The 23,270-nt window shown below is 45.8% G+C and overlaps 1 protein-coding gene across 11 annotated transcripts in view; it reads right to left on the bottom strand.

The window, feature by feature from the left end:
• The window catches only part of adgrb3 (adhesion G protein-coupled receptor B3), a 1,156,404-nt gene that overhangs the window by 553,793 nt on the left and 579,341 nt on the right, over positions 1 to 23,270 (bottom strand). For all 11 annotated transcript variants that reach the window (XM_072498355.1, XM_072498358.1, XM_072498361.1 and 8 more), the window contains one exon: positions 2,069 to 2,171. In XM_072498355.1, the coding sequence (XP_072354456.1) occupies positions 2,069 to 2,171 (103 nt within the window). The remainder of the gene's footprint in view (positions 1 to 2,068; positions 2,172 to 23,270) is intronic.

Here is a 23,270-nt window from a genome sequence, read left to right as displayed (position 1 = left end):
AATGTCCTTTTTTGGGAAAGGAAATCTATTGTCCTTATCCAATCTGGTCTATGTGACTCCCGGCGCCCAGAAATATGGCTGACTGTGAAATGACCTAACAAGCTACTCAGTTCAAGGGCAATTAGGGATGGGGCGACACATGCTGGCCTTACAGCAATACCTACATCATATGTAACGACAAAGAAAAACAAATAATTTTATTTGTACCAAAACTTTTACCAACAAACTTTTGACACATCTGGAACTTGGTATGAAATGGTTGGTAGGACAGCATGACAACTATTATAGAAAGGAGAGAGATGCAGAGGCAGAGCTGGATCACATCAATATATCAATGGATGCTGATCTGGGCCGGAATTCTCCGAGCCTCTGCGCCGCAATCGCGCACGATGCGGGGGCGGAGAATTGGGCGCCAGACCCGCGATTGGGTCCGACGCTATTCCCACGATTTTCCCCGGCGTGGTTCATTCGTGCTTCCACCCGGTGGGCACCTGGAGTGGCGGCTGTGGACTCAGTCCACGGCTGCCCTGGTGGGGGGGATCCATCACGGGGGGGCCTCCCGGACAGCCAGGCTCGCGATTGGGGGCCACCAGTCGGCGGGCGGATCGCGATTTTAGTGGGGACTATATTCCCGGGGCCGCTGTGTGGGTCCGCCATGTTGCGAGGGGCTGCTGCCATGCACATGCCGGACCTCCGTCCGGAAGTGCAGGGCCCCGTATCGGAAGCCGGAGCTGCGTGGAGCACTCAGGGACCCTGCTAGCCCCCTGCAAAACGGAGAATCACTCTGGACTTTCTCCAGGTAAGTCCAGAGTGATTTGCACCCGCTTTCTTGCGGGCGTGGGGACATAGCCCCATTATCAGAGAATTCCGCCTTCGATGTTTGCAAATTAAAGAATTAAGATGGTCAAAGAGGAACCTCAGGGCACATTGGAGCCCACTGTCTAGGTGATGAGCGGACGAGTCCCTTGAAGGAGATGGGCTGACTGCATGAGGACAGGTAGAACTAAATCCAGGAGAGGGCAATGATGTTGGGTTAGACCATGTAGGCGAATGACCACAGACAATTAAATCACTTTTACTTGTCCTGCTTCCAAATTTGAAGGCAGTGACAGGGTAGAGTAAAAGAAAAGAGTTTTTGTAGGTTAAGGTTGGCACGGCGGCACAGTGGTTAGCACTGCTGCCTCACAGCGTCAGGGACCTTTGTTCAATTCTGACCTCTGGTACCTGTCTGTGTGGAGTTTGCACATTCTCCCTGTGTTTGCGAGGGTTTCCTCTGGGTGCTCTGGTTTCCTTCCACAGTCCAAAGATGTGCAGGTTAGGTAAATTGCCCCTTAGTATCCAAAGATTAGGTAAGGTTAACGGGTTACGGGGGATAAACTGGGGATTGGGCCTAGGTAGGATGCATTTTCAGAAGGTCGGTGCAGACTCGACAGGTCGAATGGCCTCCTTCTGCATTGTAGGGATTCTATGATTAAGCATGGTAACACAGTGGCTTCACAGTGCCAGGGTCCCAGGTTCGAATCCCGGCTTGGGCCACTGTCTGTGCAGAGTCTACACGTTCTCCCTGTGGGTTTCCTGGTTTCCTCCCACAAGTCCCCAAAGACGTGCTGTTACGTGAATTCGATATTCTGAATTCTCCATCTGTGTACCTGAACAGGCACAGTAGTGTGGCGACTAGGGGCTTTTCACAGTAACTTCATTGCAGTGTTAATGTAAGCATACTTGTGACAATAAAGATTTAAGTGTTAGGTAATGTTACAGTAATTAGGCTTCCCTAAGGGAGTTTGTTATTGTAATTGTACTTTGTTTAACATTAACATGAACGAACTGAAACTATGCAAGGATAGATTTTGCAGGATGGATAGACTGTGCCTGGGAAAACCGAAACATCGCGATTCAGGAACACTCTCCTTTGCACCGGATCCTCCTCCAATCAGATCCCTGGTGGTGTGAGTCCGTGCGATTTGAGCGCTTCCCAAGCAAAAATCACAGGTTAGCCTTTAGAACTGCCAACTAGTTCAAGATTAATATTCCTGGAATGGTCAACAGTAAACAAAGAAGTACTTACATTTGCCAAGTGTGCAAGCTCGATTTCCAGCACAGATTCTGCGATTTGCGGTTTTGGCCTTACTGTCACGGCTATCACTTTTGAGTTCACAACGGTGTAATTTCTGCGGGAGTGGTTAAAAAGCAAGAGAAAATGAAAGTTCGAACATATGTACAAATGTACAAATTAGGATCAGGACTACGCTGTTTGCCCCCCTACTCCCCCCACCCTGGGCCTGCTCTGTCATTCAATGAGATCCTGGCTGCTCTGACTGTGGCCTCAACTCCACATTCCCCCGAACCCTCCATAACCTTTGACTCATTTCTTGGTCAAAAATCTATCTACCTCTGCAGTAAAAATATTCAGTGACTCTGCCTCCAATGCTCTCTGGCAAAAAGAGTGCCAAATACGTATGATCGTCTGAGACAAAACACTTCTTTTCCTCTCCATTTTAAATGGGAGATCCATTGGGCTGAATTCTCCACCGTCGGGATGCTCCATTTTGCAGGCAACCCGGGGGTTTCCCGACGGCCTGGGGCTGCCCCACAATGGGAAACCCCATTGACCAGCCGGCGAAACGGAGAACCCCGACGGATTGCTAAACTAGAAGTCTGGTGCGGCGGGACGGAGAAACCCGCGCTGTATTTTTTAACTGTTTTCCTTAGTTCTAGTTCCTCCCATGAGGGGAAACAGCCTTTCGGCATCCATTATGTCAACTACCCTCAGTATCGTAAGTGTTTCAAGAAGATCACCTCAAAATCTTCAAAACTACAATAGATGCAGGTCCAACCTGTCTGACAATTCCCGACAGGAAAAACAGCCATCCCAGATATCAGTCGAGTGAACCTTCTTTGAACTGCTCCCAATGCAATTCTTAAATAAGATCCAAACTGTACACAGTACTGTAAATGTGGTCTCACCAGCAATTATTCTCATCAATCATTCAAAAATAATTCTCCAAATGGAAAGGAGTACAGATACAATAGTTATGGCGGACTGGTTTTATTTGAAAGCATAATTCAAGAATGAATGAAGCTGGAGAACTGGCGTGACACTTTGTGAGAACTTTGTTTAATTTGGGGCATCATCCTGGATTTCAAATTGCTCCATGGCCTTACTCCATCCTGATTTCTGTAATCCACAATACCAACATAGTGACCTAACTAACGTTTTATGCAGTTCCAGCATAACCTCCATGCTCTTAAACCCTATGCCTCAGTTAATAACGGCATAGGGTTTAATATATGCCTTCTTAACCACTTTGTCCAACTGACTTGCTACCTTAAGGGACCAGTGTACATGCACACCAAGGTCCCTCTGATCCTTGGTGCTTCCCCAAGGTCCTGCCGGTCATCATGTATTTCCTTCCCTTGTTTGTCCTGCCCCAGTGCATCACCTCACACTTGTATGGATTGAATTTCATTTGCCACTGATCAGCCCATCTGACCAGCCTGTCTACATTTGTTATCAAAGCGTATCCTCCTCACTATTTGCCATCCCACCAATTTTTGTATCATTCGCAAACTTTCTGCTCAACCTTACTACATTCAAGACCAAATCATTTATGTTAACCTCAAACAGCAAGGGTCCCAACATGGCTCCCTGCAGGACCCCACTGGACAAAGGCTTCCAGTCAGAAAAACAACCCTCCACCAACACCCTTTTCTTCCTGCCACTCCTGTCAATTCTGGATTTGCCAAATTTCTTTGGATCCCATGGGCTCTTATCTTCACTATCAGTCTCCCATGTGGGACCTTATCAAAAGCTTTGCTAAAGTCCAAGTAGACTACATTAAATGCATTGGCGTATTGTACACACCTCGTCACCTCTTTGCAAAATTCAGTCAAGTTGGTTAGACATGACCTCCCTTAACAAAACCATGCTGGCTGTTCTTTATTAATCCCTGCCTCTCGAAATGCAGATTAATTCTGTCTCTCAGAATTTTGGCCAATAGTTTCCTCACCATTGAGGTTAGACTGACTGGCCTGTAGCTTCCTGGTTTATCCCTTCCTCCCTTCTTGAATAATGGTGCCACATTGGCTATCCTCCCGTCCTCCGACACCTCCCGTGACCAGAGAGGAATTGTAGATTATTGCCAGCATCCCTGCTATTTCCTCCCTTGCCTCACTCAACAGCCAGGGACCACTTCATCTGGTCCTGAAGATTAATCTACTTTTAAGCCTGCCAAACCACTTGGAACCTCCTCTCTGATAATCTCTTTAATTTTATCACAGTCCTGCTCTAAGCTGAAGTGAAACAGACTGGATCACATGACGCACTTCACACGCTGTCATCTCTAAAAGGTATGCTCCGGAATTCTCTCCCTGAACATCTCCAGCTTTCTTCTTTCCCTCTTTCAGACAATCCTTTCAATGTATCTATTCAGTCAGGTTTTGGGTCAAATGCCCTAAAACCTCCTTGGGTTGCTCGCCATCACAAATTGGTTGATAGTTGCTCCCATGAAGACCCTTTGAGGGCTTTACAATGCTAATTGCACGGTAGCTTAGTGGTTAGCACTGTTGCTTCACAGCACGAGTGACCCGGGTTCGATTCCCGGCTTAGGTCACTGTCTGTGCCGAGATTCTCCCCGTGTCTGCGTGGGTTTCCTCCGGGTGCTCCGGTTTCCTCTCACAAGTCTCAAAAGATGTGCTGGTTAGGTGAATTGAACATTCTGAATTCTCCCTCTGTGTACCCGAACAGGCGCCGGAGTGTGGCGACTAAGGGATTTTCACAGTAACTTCATTGCAGTGCTAAAGTGAACCTACTTGTGACACTAATAAAAATTAAATCACACTATGTAAGTGCCAGTTGTTGTTGTGATTGTCAGCTTACACTCAGCCAGCTTTCTCTGTAAAATCGAGCCTTGCAGGGCCCATGAAACTCTGCCCAGCACTGACAATGGGAACAAGCATGTGCATCAGACCATCTCAAACTGAAAGAACAGCTATTTTCGTGAAAGCATATTTTAAAATTAATTATCTCTGCCCAATTTGGAAACAATTTTTGAATATTGCTGGGCTTTAAAATGCAAATGAAAAAATTTAAGTTTTGTAAATTTGCTGACAATATATTAAAACCAGCACTGAAAATGTACAGTCCTTTCAGCTTACTTCAGTCATAATGTTGGCAGGTCTGAGGGCCACAAATTAGTTTTGGATCCAAGTTTACCAATCCTGGGTCTTAAGTCCATCTATTCAGTCTCTATCTACCCCAAAACAAGCTACTGGCGTAGAAGAGGACAGGGGCACAGTATGCCAAGTGTTCCTGTGTTCTCAGCCAAGTGTTGGCACAGGTAACTCTCGTCAGACCTACTTGCCAATTGATGGAATTGGCTCCATCTTGTAGTCTAAATGTTGATCATGCCCCAGAATATTCTGAAGTGGAAGACGTTGGGTGGGATTCTCCCGTTTTCTGGTGCGGCGTGCCCTTGCCGGCAGCGGGTTCCTCCGTCACGGAAGCCGGCCAATGGGGTTTCCCATTGTGGGCACCCCACGCCATCAGGAAATCCGCGGACGTGAGTGCGCTGCCGGTGAAGCGGAGGATCCTGCCGACAGAGAATCCAGCCCGTTGTATTTCTACAGTTGCCGCAAACTGAAAAGAGTAAAGGCGCCACGCTCTATGTTCGCAAAAACAGTGTGGGGTTTACCTGGAGATACTGCTCTTACAGTGCAAGATGGTGGACTGGAAAGCCATATAAACAGTCCGCTAACATCACTATAGATGACGTGATATTCCATCAGCAGGCTGCATTACTTGAATACATACCACGCCTACCCACTTACTCCTTTAGTGCAATTGGCTTTTCTTTTTAACACTTCAAACAGCAGACCCAACTAAATATCCATTGTAATACTTTATACCATTCTGTTGTCTATACATATACATATTTAATAAGACAGTCTCTTTGGAGGATGACTCTTTTAGGCAATACTCAACGTTCTGGGTTCTGGCTACTCGAGACCTCGAAGGTGCTTCCCTTTCTCTTGTTGGTGGTACTTCTTTAGAAGCTACTTTGCTGCCTGTCTCCACCAGTGCTGAAGATTCTGCAGGGACAGATTCTGCAATTCCCTCTGTAGTAGGTCTCGGTTCCAACATGTCACTGCCCATATATTTCATGAAGGTACTTCTGGTAAAGTCTCAGGAAACCTACAGTTGGTCAGCATGATGTCACCAAACTCTCTCAGCTGTACGGTGTAAGATATTGGACCAATCTTTGCGAAGATGATGGCTGTACCCATTATTCACTTGCCGTATAGCTCCTGGCTAATACTCCTTCTCCTTGGTTGCAAACTCTACATTTTCAGATTGCTCCCTCCTAGCAATCTGTGCTTGTTGTCATTTGACAATCTTTGAAGTATCAAGTGGTCGAATTGTGTCCTTAGTTTCCTCTTGAGGAGTAGCATTGCTGGTGAGCTCTATGTTGTCGCATGTGCAGTATTTTTATACAACATCAGAAAGTTGTTAAGCCTTGATAAGGCGCCTTGATCTCTCAATGCCTTAACTGCATATTTAAGTGACTGAACAAATCATTTTGCCAATTCATTTGTTGCAGGATGGTACAGAGTCGATTTGATGTTATAGATCATTTCACTTTAAGTAATCTTCAAACTCTTTTGATGTAAATTGAGTTCCATTATCACATATGACCAAACCTTGTAAATACCTCATCTAATCTCTCAATGGTTTGTTCGGTTGCCGTGGATTTCATAATTGTGACTTCTGGGCATTTAGAGTGTGGAACATATATATGTCCCCCAACTGGACCAGCTTAATCTATGTGTACTCTCTGCCATGGCTGTGTCGGCCATTCCCATGGATGTAATGATTGCAGTGGTTTAGTGTTTCTCAGTTTTGCACAGGACTGACATTTTTCTAGCTGAGCGTAATTTGTTTTTGCGCGAGGAAGAGTTTGTGAAGCCAATGCTATCAGCCGTTCCTCTCCTGAGGGCACTATGTGTGAGACAACTGCGCCAAACCCATAGGGTGATGTGTCTCTAGAAAGCTGTGACCTCAACTTTGGATTGCAGTGGACAAGAACTTGGACTTATTAAAACTTCGTTCTGATAGGCATTTTTGCATTCTTCAGTCCAGTTCCATGCCTGTTTGACACATAATAATGTGTAATGGCTTTAATTCCGTAGCTAAATTAGAATCAGATTTACCATAATAATTGAGCAATCCTAAAAATGACCTCAATTTCGTCACATTGACGATGTGGTGCTTCTAGGATCTCTACCAACTTTTGTGGTTCTTAATGTAAACCATCTTTGTCAAACACCTTTTTATACCTTTCCAAAAGCTGTAGGTCATTCTTTGAATCAACCAGTTGATTCATAGAATTTTTTTTTTTAAATCAGAGAATTTACAGTGCAGAAGGAGGCCATTCGGCCCATCGAGTCTGCACCGGCTCTTCGAAAGAGCACCCTACCAAAGGTCAACACCTCCACCCCATCCCCACAACCCAGTAACCCCACCCAATACCAAGGGCAATTTTGGACACTGAGGGCAATTTAGCATGGCCAATCCACCTAACCTGCACATCTTTGGACTGTGGGAGGAAACCGGAGCACCCGGAGGAAACCCACGCACACACGGGGAGGATGTGCAGACACCGCACAGACAGTGACCCAAGCCGGAATCGAACCTGGGACCCTGGAGCTGTGAAGCAATTGTGCTATCCACGATGCTACCGTGCTGCCCCATGGCAGCACGGTAGCATCGTGGATAGCAGATTCATGGCAGCATGCTCTACTGAATAAGACAGGAAAGTTTCCTTGGGCAATGTGGAGAGGCAACCCCACTATTTGACCATCAACTTCTATTTTCACCACAATGCATCCTTTTAGTGGTGCAACCTCTTGTGTGTATGTCCTTAGAATAATATTCGATGGTTATAAAGGTAGGTGTTTTAGCTTCTGACTATATTGTCTCTGGTATCAATGATATAGCTGCTTCCATATCCACTTCTATCTTGACTTGGTTACCATCAGGTTTTGGGAATGCCCAGTAACATTGTTGATCACCCCTACTGAAAAGATGCCTCGTTTCAGCTCTTGAAGCTATTCTGGTATATTGCCTTCCACGGTGTCTTGAGTTTGGTCGATCAACTTATAGACTCAACGAGCAGGCTTTGGTATACTTTTTTGTATACATCTTATCTGCGGGTGACATTTTATGTGACTAACTTCCCACAATTCTTGCATTTATTCTCCTTACTCCAGCATTGTGCTGTTCAATGTACCACTTGTGCACAATGAAGACATGGTAGACTTCTCGCAGGTTTGCTTTTGATGGACTCCATCTTGTGGATATTCACTCCAACTCCAATCTGTGAAGTCTCTTTTGCTGCTAGTTTAATGCGTGTGGTGATTTCCACTCAAGATTTCAGAGTTAAAGTGTTTTCAGTCAGCAGTTTTCTCTGCATGGCTTCATTTTGGAGTCCACAAATGAACCTATCACAAAGGGTGTTGGCTAGTATTGTACCAAACTCGCAGTACTTTGCTCATCTACATAACATTGCTACTAATTGCAAAATGCTTTCGCCTTCTTCGTGAGCATGGCAGTGAAAATTAAATCTTTCTGCAATGAAGAGTGGTCAGGAAAGGAAATGCCCTTCCAGGATTTTCATTAATTCCTTGTAGTTCTTATACACCGGCTTTGCTGGGTGGAACAGATTTTGTAATAGCATAAATGTTTTACGCCCTACCGAACTGATTATTGTCACAACCTTTAGGACCTCCAGTGCCTGGTTAACTATAAGGTACAATTGAAATCTCTCTTCACATGAAGAGGCTCACGCCCAGAAAGGACGTATATTTTAATATACTTACCGAACCCCGCCACATGACTCACCCTCACTGAAAATTCATACCTCACGGACATTTACAACAGGTTCTGAAAAATGTGAATAAGTCAGGGGGCGCAAATACAACTATAGCCCTGGGCAAAGGGAAATGCCAGGGAAGTGCCGGGGCCATGCCAGGGGCAGACCTACCCTGGGTAGCCCCATTGGTGATGGATGTTTGCGTTATGGTTGTTTGAGGAAGTGAGCAGCCTCTGATGCTTGCGATGAGGAGGGGGATAGGTGTGAACACCGATTTTCATGGTAGGGGGTGAGTGGGGGTGGCGGGGAAGAGCCCTGTTGCGGATGATGGTGGTGAGGATGTGGGGGGGAGAGACCCCGATGCTGATGGGGTGGAGGGGTGGGGGGAGACTTCCCAATGCCGATGGTGGTGGTGGAGGTGTGTGAGGGGGAGAGACCCCGATGCTGATGGTGGTGGTGGGGGGAAATCCCGATGCTGATAGTGGTGAGAGTGTGGGATGGAGAGACCCCGATGCTGATGGTGGAATGTGGAGGGGGGGGCAGAGACCCCAATGTTATAGTGGTGGTGAGGGTTTGGGGGAGGGGGGGCAAGAGACCCCAACGCTGATGGTGGAGTTGGGGGGGACCCCGGCGTGCGGGTTCCTGTGTCCATGGGGGCGATCGAGTACTGTGTTATGGGTCTGTTATTTTCTGGGCTCCTCCGGGTGCCATTTTTAAAATGGTGCCCCCATCTCTATAGAGCCAGCCTTGCCGACTCTATCACACCACGCACTGCCGCAGTGATGGTGTAAAACACAGCCCCTGAATTTGTTTTCAGAGAGGTTCAAGATCTGGATTAAAACTCGGCTGTGCAGCTGGAGAGGTAAACGGCGGGTTTCACTCAGAGCCAGACAGTGACAAAATATGGGAATACTCCGCCGAAAGAAAAGGGGTTTGGTAGTCAGTTTTAATGAAGGCAGCATCAGCAATCTGAATTTCAAAAGTACTTTGCTGCCCGGAGATTTTGCTTTTAAGCAAAGATCTTTTAAAGTAGCTGTTTTTCTTCAGTTAAATGATGTTGTGCATGTTAGTCCCATAATAACTGCGGATAAAAAAGTATTTATAACCATCAGGCACATGTTGCTCTGTCATTTTCTGTTCAATCAGCCCTATTCATGCTGCTGGAAATCATTATGTGGTCCAGAGGAAACAATTGCCTCTGAATTGGCAGCTACCGCAATGTAAGTCAATCTGGTCTGAAATAAATTATCAGTTGTCAGAGAGGGTGTGAAAGTCTTAATGAGCCTGACATCAAATTAGCTTCTTTAGATTTTCCCTTCAGTGATTTGATTCATGGGGATGGGCAGGAATTTTAAAAAATAAATCTGTACAAAGCAGCAGGAGCTGCAGATTTTTGAGGTGATAGTTAACCTGTGAGTTGCTGTAAGGGAGAAGGTGCAATTAAACCCTTGCTGTAGCGCTTATGTGTTCTCGCTTGTTGTGGCATGATCGGCCCATTGACACCATCGCTTTTTGAGCAATGGAGCTGCTTTATTTGGAGAAGAACAAACAACAATACAGCACAGGAACAGGCCCTTCGGCCCTCCAAGCCTGTACCGGTCATGATACCACCCTTAGCCAAAACCCTCAGCATTTCCTTATGCCGTATCCCTCTATACCCACCCTATCCATGTATTTGTTAAGATGCCTTTTGAATGTCGTTAATGTATCTGCTTCCGCAACCTCCCCTGGCAACACGTTCCAGGCACTCACTACCCTCTGTGTAAAACACCTGCCTCGAACATCTCCTCTAAGCTTTACCCCAAGGATGTTAAACCTATGCCCCCTGGTGACTGATCCCTCCACCCTGGGAAAGAGTGTCTGCCCATCCACTCTATCCATGTCTCTTATAATCTTGTAGACCTCTATCAGGTCACCCCTCAACCTTCGTCGTTCTAATGAAAACAGTCCAAGTCTATTAAGTCCCTCTGCATAGCTAACACCCTCCAGATCAGGCAACATCCTGGTAAACGTCCTCAGCACCCTCTCCAAAGTCTCCACATCCTTCTGGTAGTGTGATGACCAGAATTCTGTGCAATATTCCAAGTGCGGCCTTACCAAGGTTCTATACAACTGTAGCATGGCTTGCCAGTTTTTATACTCAATGCCTTGTCCAATGAAGGCGAGCATTCCGTATGCTTTCTTGACTACCTTGCCCACTTGTGTTGGCACTTTCAACGATCTGTGGATCTGTTCGCCCAGAACTCTCTGACTTTCTATATTCCTAAGAGTTTTGCCATTTACGGTATATTTCCCCTCTATGTTAGCCTACCAAAATGGAAGTGAATGGATGGAATGGAATGGGTGGTATAGCTGGCAGGTCAGACTCCCTGTCAACAGCACTTACTGGGAACAACAGCCTCACACCATAAAATCAAATCCATGCAGAAGGAGGCCATTGGGCCCACTGAGTCTGCACCGAACCTCCAAAAGAGTCCACTCCCCTGTCTTATCCCCGTAATCTGCACTCATTCATCATGGCTAATCCTGCACATCTTTTGAACACTAAGGTGCAATTTAGCCTGGCCAGTCCACCTAACCTGCAGATCTTTGGACTGTGGGAGGTAACCGGACCACCCGGAGGAAACCCACGCACACACGGGGAGAGCGTGCAGAGTCCGCACAGACAGGCACCCAAGGCTGGAATTGAACCCACGTCTCTGGCGCTGGGAGGCAGCAGTGCTAGCCACTGTGCCACTGTACTACCCAAGGGTTGACCTCACATCAATGATCTAACATTAATAAAATAATCTAAATACTGCAGATGCTGGAATCTGAAACAGGAACAAAGAATGCCGGACAAACTCAGCAGTTCCAGCAACATCTGTAGGGAGAGACCTACGTCAGAACTCCTCATCAGAACTAAAGAGACGATCTGACCTCGTCAGTGTTCAGCTCAGTAAACATGATTGCCTCGATGAGGCACAATTATTTCTGATAAGAAATTTTGAGTTATTCTCTTCACATTCTGGGAACATCGTAAAGTTCTTTGCAGCTAATGAAGTACTTTGGATGAACTGATTCTATACCCACCATGTTGTCAAAGCAGGAGGTGGCTGAATGAGCTGGTGACCTGTTTATGGTGATGAATGACTGGTGCAAGGGATACAGATTGAACACCCTGCCCTTCCCCAATTGGCATGTGGGACTATTTACATCCATCTGAGCAAGCAGACAAAGGTAGACTTAGTGCTGAGTCTGAGAAGCAGAATTTCAGATTAAAAGGTGCTCCTTCGACACTCCATTGGTGTCACTTCAGATTTTGTACTCAAGTCCTGGAGTGGCATTTGAACCCACGCTCTTTTGAAAGTGCAAGTACCTGAACGAAGCTGACAATGAAAGCATTTGCAAGTAAATTCTCCTGCATCTGTGCTCAGGATTCAGTACCTCAGCCAACCTGGGCAATAAGTGTTGGCAGACTACTTGGCCATGGGCCATCACAGACTAGGCTAATTCTAAACTTATCTAATATACTGGGGTGCATTTTTAAAATGAGGGACCACAAATGTCTTATATCTGTGGGCCATCCATGGCCATCCAGTCTGCATATAACAAGTCAGTTGTGGCTCAGTTGGTTGCCTCTTCGTAACAAGGTTGTGGTCTCAGATCCCACTTCAGTGGAAAATCGCAACTGAAGCTCCCAGTGCTGCAGGATCAGACTATCACTGCCTTTTGGATGTGAATTGAGGCCCTATCTGCCCTCTCAAGTGGATTTAAAAGATTCTGAAGAGAGCAGGAGTCCTTGGTGTCCTGGCCCATAGTTGTCTGTTTATCAATGTCATAAAAGCAGATGTTCTGTTCATGATCACATCACTGTTTGTGGGAGCTGGCTGCCCTGTTTCCGATGACAACAGACTATCCAAAAGTGCTTTGTGGTTGTAAAACGGCACGGTAGCACAATGATTAGCACTGTTGCTTCACAGCTCCAGGGTCCCAGGTTCGATTCCCGGCTTGGGTCACTGTCTGTGTGGAGTTTGCATGTTCTCCCGTGTCAGTGTGGATATCTTCCGGGTGCTCCGGTTTCCTCCCACAAGTCCTGAAAGACGTGCTGTTAGGTGAATTGGACATTCTGAATTCTCCCTCGGTGACCCTGAATAGCCAGAACGTGGTGACTAGGGGCTTTTCACAGTAACTTCATTGCAGTGTTAATGTAAGCCTACTTGTGACAATAAAGATTATTATTACTAAAATGCTTTGAGGTGCTGGCAAAGGTGCTATATAAAGGCAAACTCTTGTAACCCAGTCACATCCTAAATCTATAAGGTTCCAAACTGTGTATGGTGATGACGTGCTGTAGTTTAGTCAGGGAGTCCAAGTTGCCATGGCAACATGTACTTTTACCTGCACATTGTCGCTGGAGCTGTGCATAGTGATGGTAGAGGCTCCAACATTCTTTCCATCATATGGCCGAACAGGAATCTCTCTTGCTCTTCCCAGCTGCCATTGTTGTGTGTTGGAAGGATTTGCAGGTTAATACTCAACCCATTTTGTTACATTATGAATGCACCTTCCTTGGCCATCGAGTCCTAGGGGTGGGACGTGAACCCAGAACTTCTGCCTCAGGAGCTAGGACACAACCCATGCATTACAAGACATTACAAGACCTCCTGGGCTGCGTGCACCACTCTCCATGTTGCTTCATATCTATGGGATCTCGTTCATGTTTAATACTCACAGAGATTTCTTTGATCAATGTCAGTTACCATGGAATTCATTTCCATTAACAGTTTCAATTTTCAGATTGTGTTGTTTGTAGAAAAAGCAAGACGCCGTGAATTGAAATAAGTACCGGAAAATATCTGGGGCATCATGTGACTGCTGGTGATATTTTTGCATGCTTTATCCCCGATTTCAACAGGGGCCTTATTCAATTAAAGTAAGTGGGTTTACAAAATGGCAACCTGAGAAAAAGTCATAGGGTAGGATTTTCCATACCCCCCTCCCTGGTAGCGGAGGTAACCTACCATTGGCTGGCGGTGGGTGGCACGCATAACCCGCTGAACTCTCTGGGTCATGCGTGCCCCGCACCCTCCACTGCACCTTGGGGGTCGCCGCGGCAGGACCGGAAGATCCTGCCGGCGGGAACTTTGACCATAGAGTCATTTGCGACACAGAAAGGGGCCATTAGGCCCATTGAATCCATGTTAGCACCTTGTGGAGCGATCCAGTCAGTCCCACTTCTCCCCGTTCAATCCTCGGAATAGTACATTGTTACATGACGATTCCTAACAGAAATGGTAGAAGAACGTCAGGAGAGATGAGAATTTGTTTCATTCAATGAGTTATGATACGAAATGCGCCGTCTCAAAGGCGGCTGGAAACAGATGCAGATTCAGGTAACAGATTTCAGAAGAATGATTGAAGCGGAAACATTTGCTGGGCCATGTAAGGGCAGGGGAGTGGGAAGCATTGAATATTTCCCTTTTACGTTGCGGCATATCATGATTCTACAATACCTGTGACAGTCATTTATGGATGTGAGCACTATTTAACAAATAAGGTGATACAGTTTCAATATTACTGATAATGAGAAACATTACCAAAACATTAGCATGATGGTGCTGTAAACAGAAATATGGTTTATCTAAAATCCATTAGGCGCCTGCTGTACATAACGGCTAATTGCTCCACAGTGATTACATTTCAGCAGTAATTTTAAGCTTCATCAAACAGTGTAAAAATCTCTTCAGAATCGAGGAACGTGCTTGGGATAATGGCTGACCCTTGCTCAAGGGAACATATCTGCAACAGTTAAAAATGTCCTTGCTTCCCGGGAAGTTAAATCTTTACATCATTATGCGGCATTAATAATTGGTGTTTTGTAGACATTTTGTGCGCTCTCTTTTATTTCTGTGTAACATACAGAAGGTGTCTCACTTCCTTTCCGTCACTTATTACACCCTGTGACCCCCTTCTGATCAAATCACGTGGATCACAAGTGGCAAATTGTTATAGTTGTCAAAAGTAATTACAATTGCAAGATTAGTGGGAGACTCGAGGACTGGGAAATCTTTAGGGGGCAACAGAAAGTTACCAAAAAAGCTATAAAGAAGAGTAAGATAGATTATGAGAGTGAACTTGCTCAGAATATAAAAACAGTCAGTAAAAGTTTCTACAAATATATAAAACAAAAAGAGTGGCTAAGGTAAATATTGGTCCTTTAGAGGATGAGAAGGGAGATTTAATAATGGGAGATGAGGAAATGGCTGAGGAACTGAACAGGGTTTTTGGGTCGCTCTTCACAGCGGAAGACACAAATAACATGCCAGTGACTGATGGAAATGAGGCTATGACAGCTGAGGACCTTGAGATGATTGTTATCATGAAGGAAGTAGTGATGGGCAAACTAATGGGGCTAAAAGTAGACAAGTCTCCTGGCCCTGATTGAATGCATCCCAGAGTGCTAAAAGAGATGGCTAGGGAAATTGCAAATGCACTAGTGATAATTTACCAAAATTCACTAGATTTTATGGTGGTCCCGGCGGATTGGAAATTAGCAAACGTGACACCACTGTTTAAAAAAGGAGGTAGGCAGAAAGCGGGTAATTATAGGCCAGTTCGCTTAACTTCGGTAGTAGGGAAGGTGCTGGAATCTATCATCAAAGAAGAAATAGCGAGGCATCTGGATGGAAATTGTCCCATTGGGCAGACGCAGCATGGGTTCATAAAGGGCAGGTCGTGCCTAACTAATTTAGTGGAATTTTTTGAGGGCATTACCAGGGTAGATAACGGGAAGCCAATGGATGTGGTATATCTGGATTTCCAGAAAGCTTTTGACAAGGTGCCACACAAAAGATTGCTGCATAAGATAAAGATGCATGGCATTAAGGATAAAGTAGTAGCATGGATAGAGGATTGGTGAATTAATAGTAAGCAAAGAGTGGGGATTAATGGGTGTTTCTCTGGGTGGCAATCAGTAGCTAGTGGTGTCCCTCAGGGTTCAGTGTTGGACCCACAATTGTTCACAATTTACCTAGATAATTTGGAGTTGGGGACCAAGTGCAATGTGTCCAAGTTTGCAGATGACACTAAGATAAGTGGTAAAGCAAAAAGTGCAGAGGACACCGGAAGTCTGCAGAGGGATTTGGATAGGTTCAGTGAATGGGCCAGGGTCTGGCAGATGGAATACAATATTGACAATTGGGAGATTATCCATTTTTGGTAGGAATAATAACAAAAGGGATTATTATTTAAATGATAAAATATTAAAACATGCCGCTGCACAGAGAGACCTGGGTGTGCTAGTGCATGAGTCGCAAAAAGTTGGTTTACAGGTGCAACAGGTGATTAAGAAGGCAAATGGAATTTTGTCCTTCAGTGCTAGAGGGATGAAGTTTAAGACTAGGGAGGTTATGCTGCAATTGTATAAGGTGTTAGTGAGGCCACACCTGGAGTATTGTGTTCAGTTTTGGTCTGCTTACCGGAGAAAGGACGTACTGGCGCTGGAGGGTGTGCAGATGAGATTCACTAGGTTAATCCCAGAGCTGGAAGTGTTGGATTACGAGGAGAGGTTAAGTAGACTGGGACTGTACTCGTTGGAATTTAGAAGGATGCGGGGGGATCTTATAGAAACGTATAAAATTATGAAGGGAATAGATAGGATAGATGCGGGCAGGTTGTTTCCACTGGCAGTGAAAGCAGAACTAGGGGGCATAGCCTCAAAATAAGGGGAAGTAGATTTAGGACTGAGCTTAGGAGGAACTTCTTCACCCAAAGGGTTGTGAATCTATGGAATTCCTTGCCCAGTGAAGCAGTTGAGGCTCCTTCATTAAATGTTTTTAAGATAAAGATAGACAGTTTTTTGAAGAATAAAGGGATTAAGGGTTATGGTGTTTGTGCCGGAAAGTGGAGCTGAGTCCAAAAAAGATCAGCCATGATCTCATTGAATGGTGGAGCAGGCCCGAGGGGCCAGATGGCCTACTCCTGCTCCTAGTTCTTATGTTCTTATGTAAGGAACTCCAGTGCGATGACATATTATGAATAACTATAAATTCTTAAGTGACATTTATGGTGTAATGCACCCAGGGGGTGGGCTGCTATTGAAGAAGATTACGCAACAAGTTCTAAAGCATAGACCTGAATGCAGAATGGATTTTCCTCCCTATATACCTGCAACTGGAAACTAAGGAAATTCGGCATGTCCACGTTGACTCTTACCAATTTTAACCTATGCACCATAGAAAGCATCCTATCTGGCTGCATTACAGCCTGTTATGGCAATTGCTTAGCCCAAGACCGTAAGAAACTATAGAGAGTTGTGAACATAGCCCAGTCCATCACGCGAACCCGCCTCCCATCCATTGACTCTGTCTACATTTCTGCTGCCTTGGGCAGCATAATCAAAGAGCCCTCCCACCCGGCTTATTCACTCTTCCATCGGGCGGGAAATACAAAAGTTTGAGAACATGCACTAACAGATTCAAAAACAGCTTCTTCCCCCCTGTTACCAGACTCCTCAATGTCCCTCTTATGGATTGAACTGATCTCTCCAACCATCTTCTCTACTGTTGTAGCACTACGCTCCGTATGCTTCATCTGATATCTATGTCTTTGTACATCAATTGAGTATGTCCTACTCTTTTCATGAATGGAACAATCTGTCTGGACTGTACACAGAACAATACTTTTCACTGTACCTCGATATACGTGACAATAAATCTGAATCTAAATGCGAAGGTTAACAAAGCTTACAAGTCCTATTCCCCGATTGATGACACATTTACTAGAATTTGCAAGACATATGCAAGTTGTGGCCTTCTGCTTGCACCAAGTAAATATCCAGCTTTCCACCAATTCTGCAAGACATGTGGCAGAACAAGCCAATGGCTGCAGCAGTGCACTTGGGCAAAGGCTGATGCGGATCCAAAGAGATGTGCACTGACCCAAACAGGTCATACACAACGGGTAACTTCATACAACTGTAATGACTATCTGATATCCTGTCAGAAAAACATACATGAGGTGATCGACAAACCAGAAAATGATGATGATATTCATCAGGAAGTGATGACTGTGAACACAAGTCATTCTTGCAGGAGAATGCAAGTCCATCAATTGATTTGGTATATTTTGCGCAATGCTACACGAGCAGCTACACAAAGAATTGGCCAAAGATTCCACACCACAGAAACTGTGGAAAACTGTGTTTAAAGAATTACCTTCTTTTTTAATTCTTTCTTGGGATGTGGGCATTGATGGCTAGGCCAGCATTTATTGCCCATCCCGAATAGCACAGTGGTTAGCACTGTTGCCTCACAGTGCCAGGTTCGATTCCTGGCTTGGGTCACTTGTCTGTGTGGAGTCTGCACGTTCTCCCCGTGACTGCGTGGGTTTCCTCCAGGTGCTCGGGTTTCCTCTCACAAGTCTCGAAAGGCGGGCTTGTTAGGTGAATTGGACATTCTGAATTCTCCCTGTGTACCCGAACAGGTGCCGGAGTGAGCGACACAGGGATTTTCACAGTAACTTCAATGCAGTGTTAATGTAAGCTTATTTGTGACACGAATAAAGATTTAATAAAGATTATTGTTATTATATTGGCTGACTTAATGCAGCGTATCCACGAACATGTGAGATCATTTTGGCCTTATCCAGATGGGATAGGTATCTCAGGCAGGTATTCATACTAGAGTCTTTGTGACCTGATATTCTTCAACAACATCATCACTCACACATGGGCATAGATTGGATGAAAAGACTCACAAGAGGCAGCCAGCTGGCTGGTTCTGAACACTGACACTGAAGTCATCATCAAGAAATGAGTTTTTCGAGGAGGTCACTAAGATGATGAATGCAGGTAGGGCAGTGGATGTTGTCTATATGGACTTCAGTAAGGCCTTTGACAAGGTCCCTCATGGTAGACTAGTACAAAAGGTGAAGTCACACGGGATCAGGGGGGAACTGGCAAGGTGGATACAGAACTGGCTAGGTCATAGAAGGCAGAGAGTAGCAATGGAAGGATGCTTTTCTAATTGGAGGGCTGTGACCAGTGGTGTTCCACAGGGATCAGTGCTGGGACCTTTGCTCTTTGTAGTATATATAAATGATTTGGAGGAAAATGTAACTGGTCTGATTAGTAAGTTTGCAGACGACACAAAGGTTGGTGGAATTGCGGATAGCGATGAGGACTGTCAGAGGATACAGCAGGATTTAGATTGTTTGGAGACTTGGGCGGAGAGATGGCAGATGGAGTTTAATCCGGACAAATGTGAGGTAATGCATTTTGGAAGGTCTAATGCAGGTAGGGAATATACAGTGAATGGTAGAACCCTCAAGAGTATTGAAAGTCAAAGAGATCTAGGAGTATAGGTCCACAGGTCATTGAAAGGGGCAACACAGGTGGAGAAGGTAGTCAAGAAGGCATACGGCATGCTTGCCTTCATTGGCCGGGGCATTGAGTATAAGAATTGGCAAGTCATGTTGCAGCTGTATAGAACCTTAGTTAGGCCACACTTGGAGTATAGTGTTCAATTCTGGTCGCCACACTACCAGAAGGATGTGGAGGCTTTAGAGAGGGTGCAGAAGAGATTTACCAGAATGTTGCCTGGTATGGAGGGCATTAGCTATGAGGAGCGGTTGAATAAACTCGGTTTGTTCTCACTGGAACGAAGGAGGTTGAGGGGAGACCTGATAGAGGTCTACAAAATTATGAGGGGGCATAGACAGAGTGGATAGTCAGAGGCTTTTCCCCAGGGTAGAGGGGTCAATTACTAGGGGGCATAGGTTTAAGGTGAGAGGGGCAAGGTTTAGAGTAGATGTACGAGGCAAGTTTTTTACGCAGAGGGTAGGGGTGCCTGGAACTCGCTACCGGAGGAGGTGGTGGAAGCAGGGACGATAGTGACATTTAAGGGGCATCTTGACAAATACATGAATAGGATGGGAATAGAGGGATACGGACCCAGGAAGTGTAGAAGATTGTAGTTTAGTCGGGCAGCATGGTCAGCACGGGCTTGGAGGGCCGAAGGGCCTGTTCCTGTGCTGTACATTTCTTTGTTCTTTGTTCTTTGTAAATACGAAGCATGTCAAGAGCATCTGCCAAGTCAGCACAAAGAACCATTGATTCCACATGAGGTTCCGACTCATCCTTGGTCCAAGCTTGCATGTGACCTCTTCCATGTCCATGGCACTGACTTCATCCAAATCGTACCCCAAAATTTGACAATCGTACAATACGTCAAGCAAACTGTTGCATAGAATCAAAGTGATATTTTCAGTTTATTTGGCATGCCTAGAGAGATCCTCACAGAAAACAGCCTGCAATTTACTGGTAAGCCACTTCAGGATGTGTGAGAGAAGTGGAATATCGATCGCGCTACTTTGCCTCATTACCTTAGACCTCCAAGGCCAAGCTGAATGGATAATTCACACAGTGAAATCCCGACTTCTCAAATCTTTTAATAATCTTTATTGTCACAAGTAGGCTCACATTCACACTGCAGTGAAGTTACTGTGAAAAGCCCCTAGTCGCCACACTCTGGCGCCTGTTCGGGTACACAGAGGGAGAATTCAGCATGTCCAAATTACCTAACAGCACGTCTTTGGGACTTGTCGGAGGAAACTGGAGCACCTGGAGGAGACTGAGGCAGATACAGGGAGAACGTGCAGACTCCGCACAGAAAGTGACCCAAGCCGGGAATCGAACCTGGGACCCTGGAGCTGTGAAGCAACAGTGCTACCCACTGTACTACTGTGCTGCCCATTGCATCTGTGTCCACTATGGAGAAAAGACAATGTAGGTATAGAACTCAGGGAGGTGGACTGTGATGCACTTGAACAAATCAACATTGAGAGGGGGGGGGGGTATTAATGGTTTTAGTGGGTTTAAAAGTGGATAAGCTTCCTGACCCAGATCAGATGTATCCCAGACTGCTGTGGGAGGCAAGGGAGGAGATTGCAAAGGTTCGGACAATAATTTTTAAATATTCTCTGGCCACAGGAGAAGTGCCAGAGGACTGGAGGACAGCTAATGTGGTACCACTATTCAAGAAGTTGGGTAGGAATTAACCAGGCAATTACAGGCTAGTGACTCTCACTTCAGTGGTAGGGAGACTATTGGAAAAAATTCTGAGGGACAGAGTTAATCTCCACGTGGGAGGCAAGGATTAATCAAGGATAGTCAGCATGGCTTTGTCAAAAGGAGATCATGTCTTACAAATTTGTTTGAATTTTGAGAGGTGTAGATTATGGTAGTGCATTTGATGCAGTCTAAATGGACTTCAGTAAGGCTGTTGACAAGGTCTCACGTGGAAGACTGTTCAAGAAGGTAAGAGTCCGCGGGATCCAGAGCAATTTTGCAATTGGATCCAAAATTGGCTCAGTGTCAGGAGACAGAGGGTAATGGTCGAAGGTTGTTTTTGTGACTGGAAGCCTATGTCCAGGGGTGTTCTGCAGGGATCGATGCTGGATCCATTACTGTTTGTGTCATAAATTAATGTTTTGGATGTGAATGTAGGAGGTATGATCAATAAGTTTGCAGATGACACAATAATTGGTGGTATGGTAAGTAGTGAAGAGGAAAGCCTTCGATTACAGGACAGTATAGACAAGTTGGATAGATGGGCAGAACAGTTGCAAATGGAATTTATCACTGAAGATTCATCGAATCCCTAAGTGCAGAAGGAGGCCATTTGGCCCATCGAGTCTGAACCGACCCTCTGAACAAGCACCCTATCTGCGCCCAAACCCCCACCCTATCCCTGCAACTCAGTAACTCCACCTAACCTGTTGGACACTAAGGTGCCATTTAGCATGTGTTATGGGCCAGGGTTTAGAGAACCCCAAAGTGTATCATGGAGTTCACCTGACCCACAACTTTTAATAGATTGTGGTATGGGGAGCACACAGCCCACTCTACATTGGTGTGAGGTAAGTACCATATTTTATTATTGTTATTAATATATATTTTTTTTAATAAAAAAAATTTAATTTAGTTGTTAGCCAGATCTTGGTAGAAAGTTAGAGGGATGGCAGGGAAGGGAGTGCAATGTTCCTCCTGCAGGATGTTTGAGGTGAGAGATGCCGTTAGTGTCCCTGCTGATTTTACCTGCAGGAAGTGCTGCCATCTCCAGCTCCTCCAAGACCGAGTTAGGGAACTGGAGCTGGAGTTGGAAGAACTTCGGATCATTCGGGAGGCAGAGGGGGTCATAGATAGCAGCTTTAGGGAATTAGTTACACCAAAGATTGGAGATAGATGGGTAACTGTAAGAGGGACTGGGAAAAAGCAGTCAGTGCAGGGATCCCCTGCGGTCGTTCCCATGAGAAACAAGTATACCGCTTTGGATACTTGTGGGGGGGACGACTTACCAGGGGTAAGCCATGGGGTACGGGCCTCTGGCATGGAGTCTGTCCCTGTTGCTCAGAAGGGAAGGGGGGAGAGGAGCAGAGCATTAGTAATTGGGGACTCGATAGTCAGGGGCACAGATAGGAGATTTTGTGGGAGCGTGAGAGACTCACGTTTGGTATGTTGCCTCCCAGGTGCAAGGGTACGTGATGTCTCGGATCGTGTTTTCCGGGTCCTTAGGGGGGAGGGGGAGCAGCCCCAAGTCGTGGTCCACATTGGCACTAACGACATAGGTAGGAAAGGGGATAAGGATGTCAGGCAGGCTTTCAGGGAGCTAGGATGGAAGCTCAGAACTAGAACAAACAGAGTTGTTATCTCTGGGTTGTTGCCCGTGCCACGTGATAGTGAGATGAGGAATAGGGAGAGAGAGCAATTAAACACGTGGCTCCAGGGATGGTGCAGGCGGGAGGGATTCAGATTTCTGGATAACTGGGCCTCTTTCTGGGGAAGGTGGGACCTCTACAGACAGGATGGTCTACATCTGAACCTGAGGGGCACAAATATCCTGGGGGGGAGATTTGTTAGTGCTCTTTGGGGGGGGTTAAACTAATGCAGCAGGGGCATGGGAACCTGGATTGTAGTTTTAGGGTAAGGGAGAATGAGAGTATAGAGGTCAGGAGCTCAGATTTGACGTCGCAGGAGGGGGCCAGTGTTTAGGTAGGTGGTTTGAAGTGTGTCTACTTCAATGCCAGGAGTATACGAAATAAGGTAGGGGAACTGGCAGCATGGGTTGGTACCTGGGACTTCGATGTTGTGGCCATTTCGGAGACATGGATAGAGCAGGGACAGGAATGGATGTTGCAGGTTCCGGGGTTTAGGTGTTTTAGTAAGCTCAGAGAAGGAGGCAAAAGAGGGGGAGGTGTGGCGCTGCTAGTCAAGAGCAGTATTACGGTGGTGTAGAGGATGCTAGATGGGGACTCATCTTCCGAGGTAGTATGGGCTGAGGTTAGAAACATGAAAGGAGAGGTCACACTGTTGGGAGTCTTCTATAGGCCTCCAAATAGTTCTAGGGATGTAGAGGAAAG

The sequence above is a fragment of the Scyliorhinus torazame genome, chromosome 4 (genome assembly GCF_047496885.1).
Source record: "Scyliorhinus torazame isolate Kashiwa2021f chromosome 4, sScyTor2.1, whole genome shotgun sequence".
In the NCBI taxonomy this organism is placed as follows: Eukaryota; Metazoa; Chordata; class Chondrichthyes; order Carcharhiniformes; family Scyliorhinidae; genus Scyliorhinus; species Scyliorhinus torazame.
The sequence above is the reverse complement of the archived record's forward strand: the minus strand, read 5'-3'. Positions and strand labels throughout refer to the sequence as shown.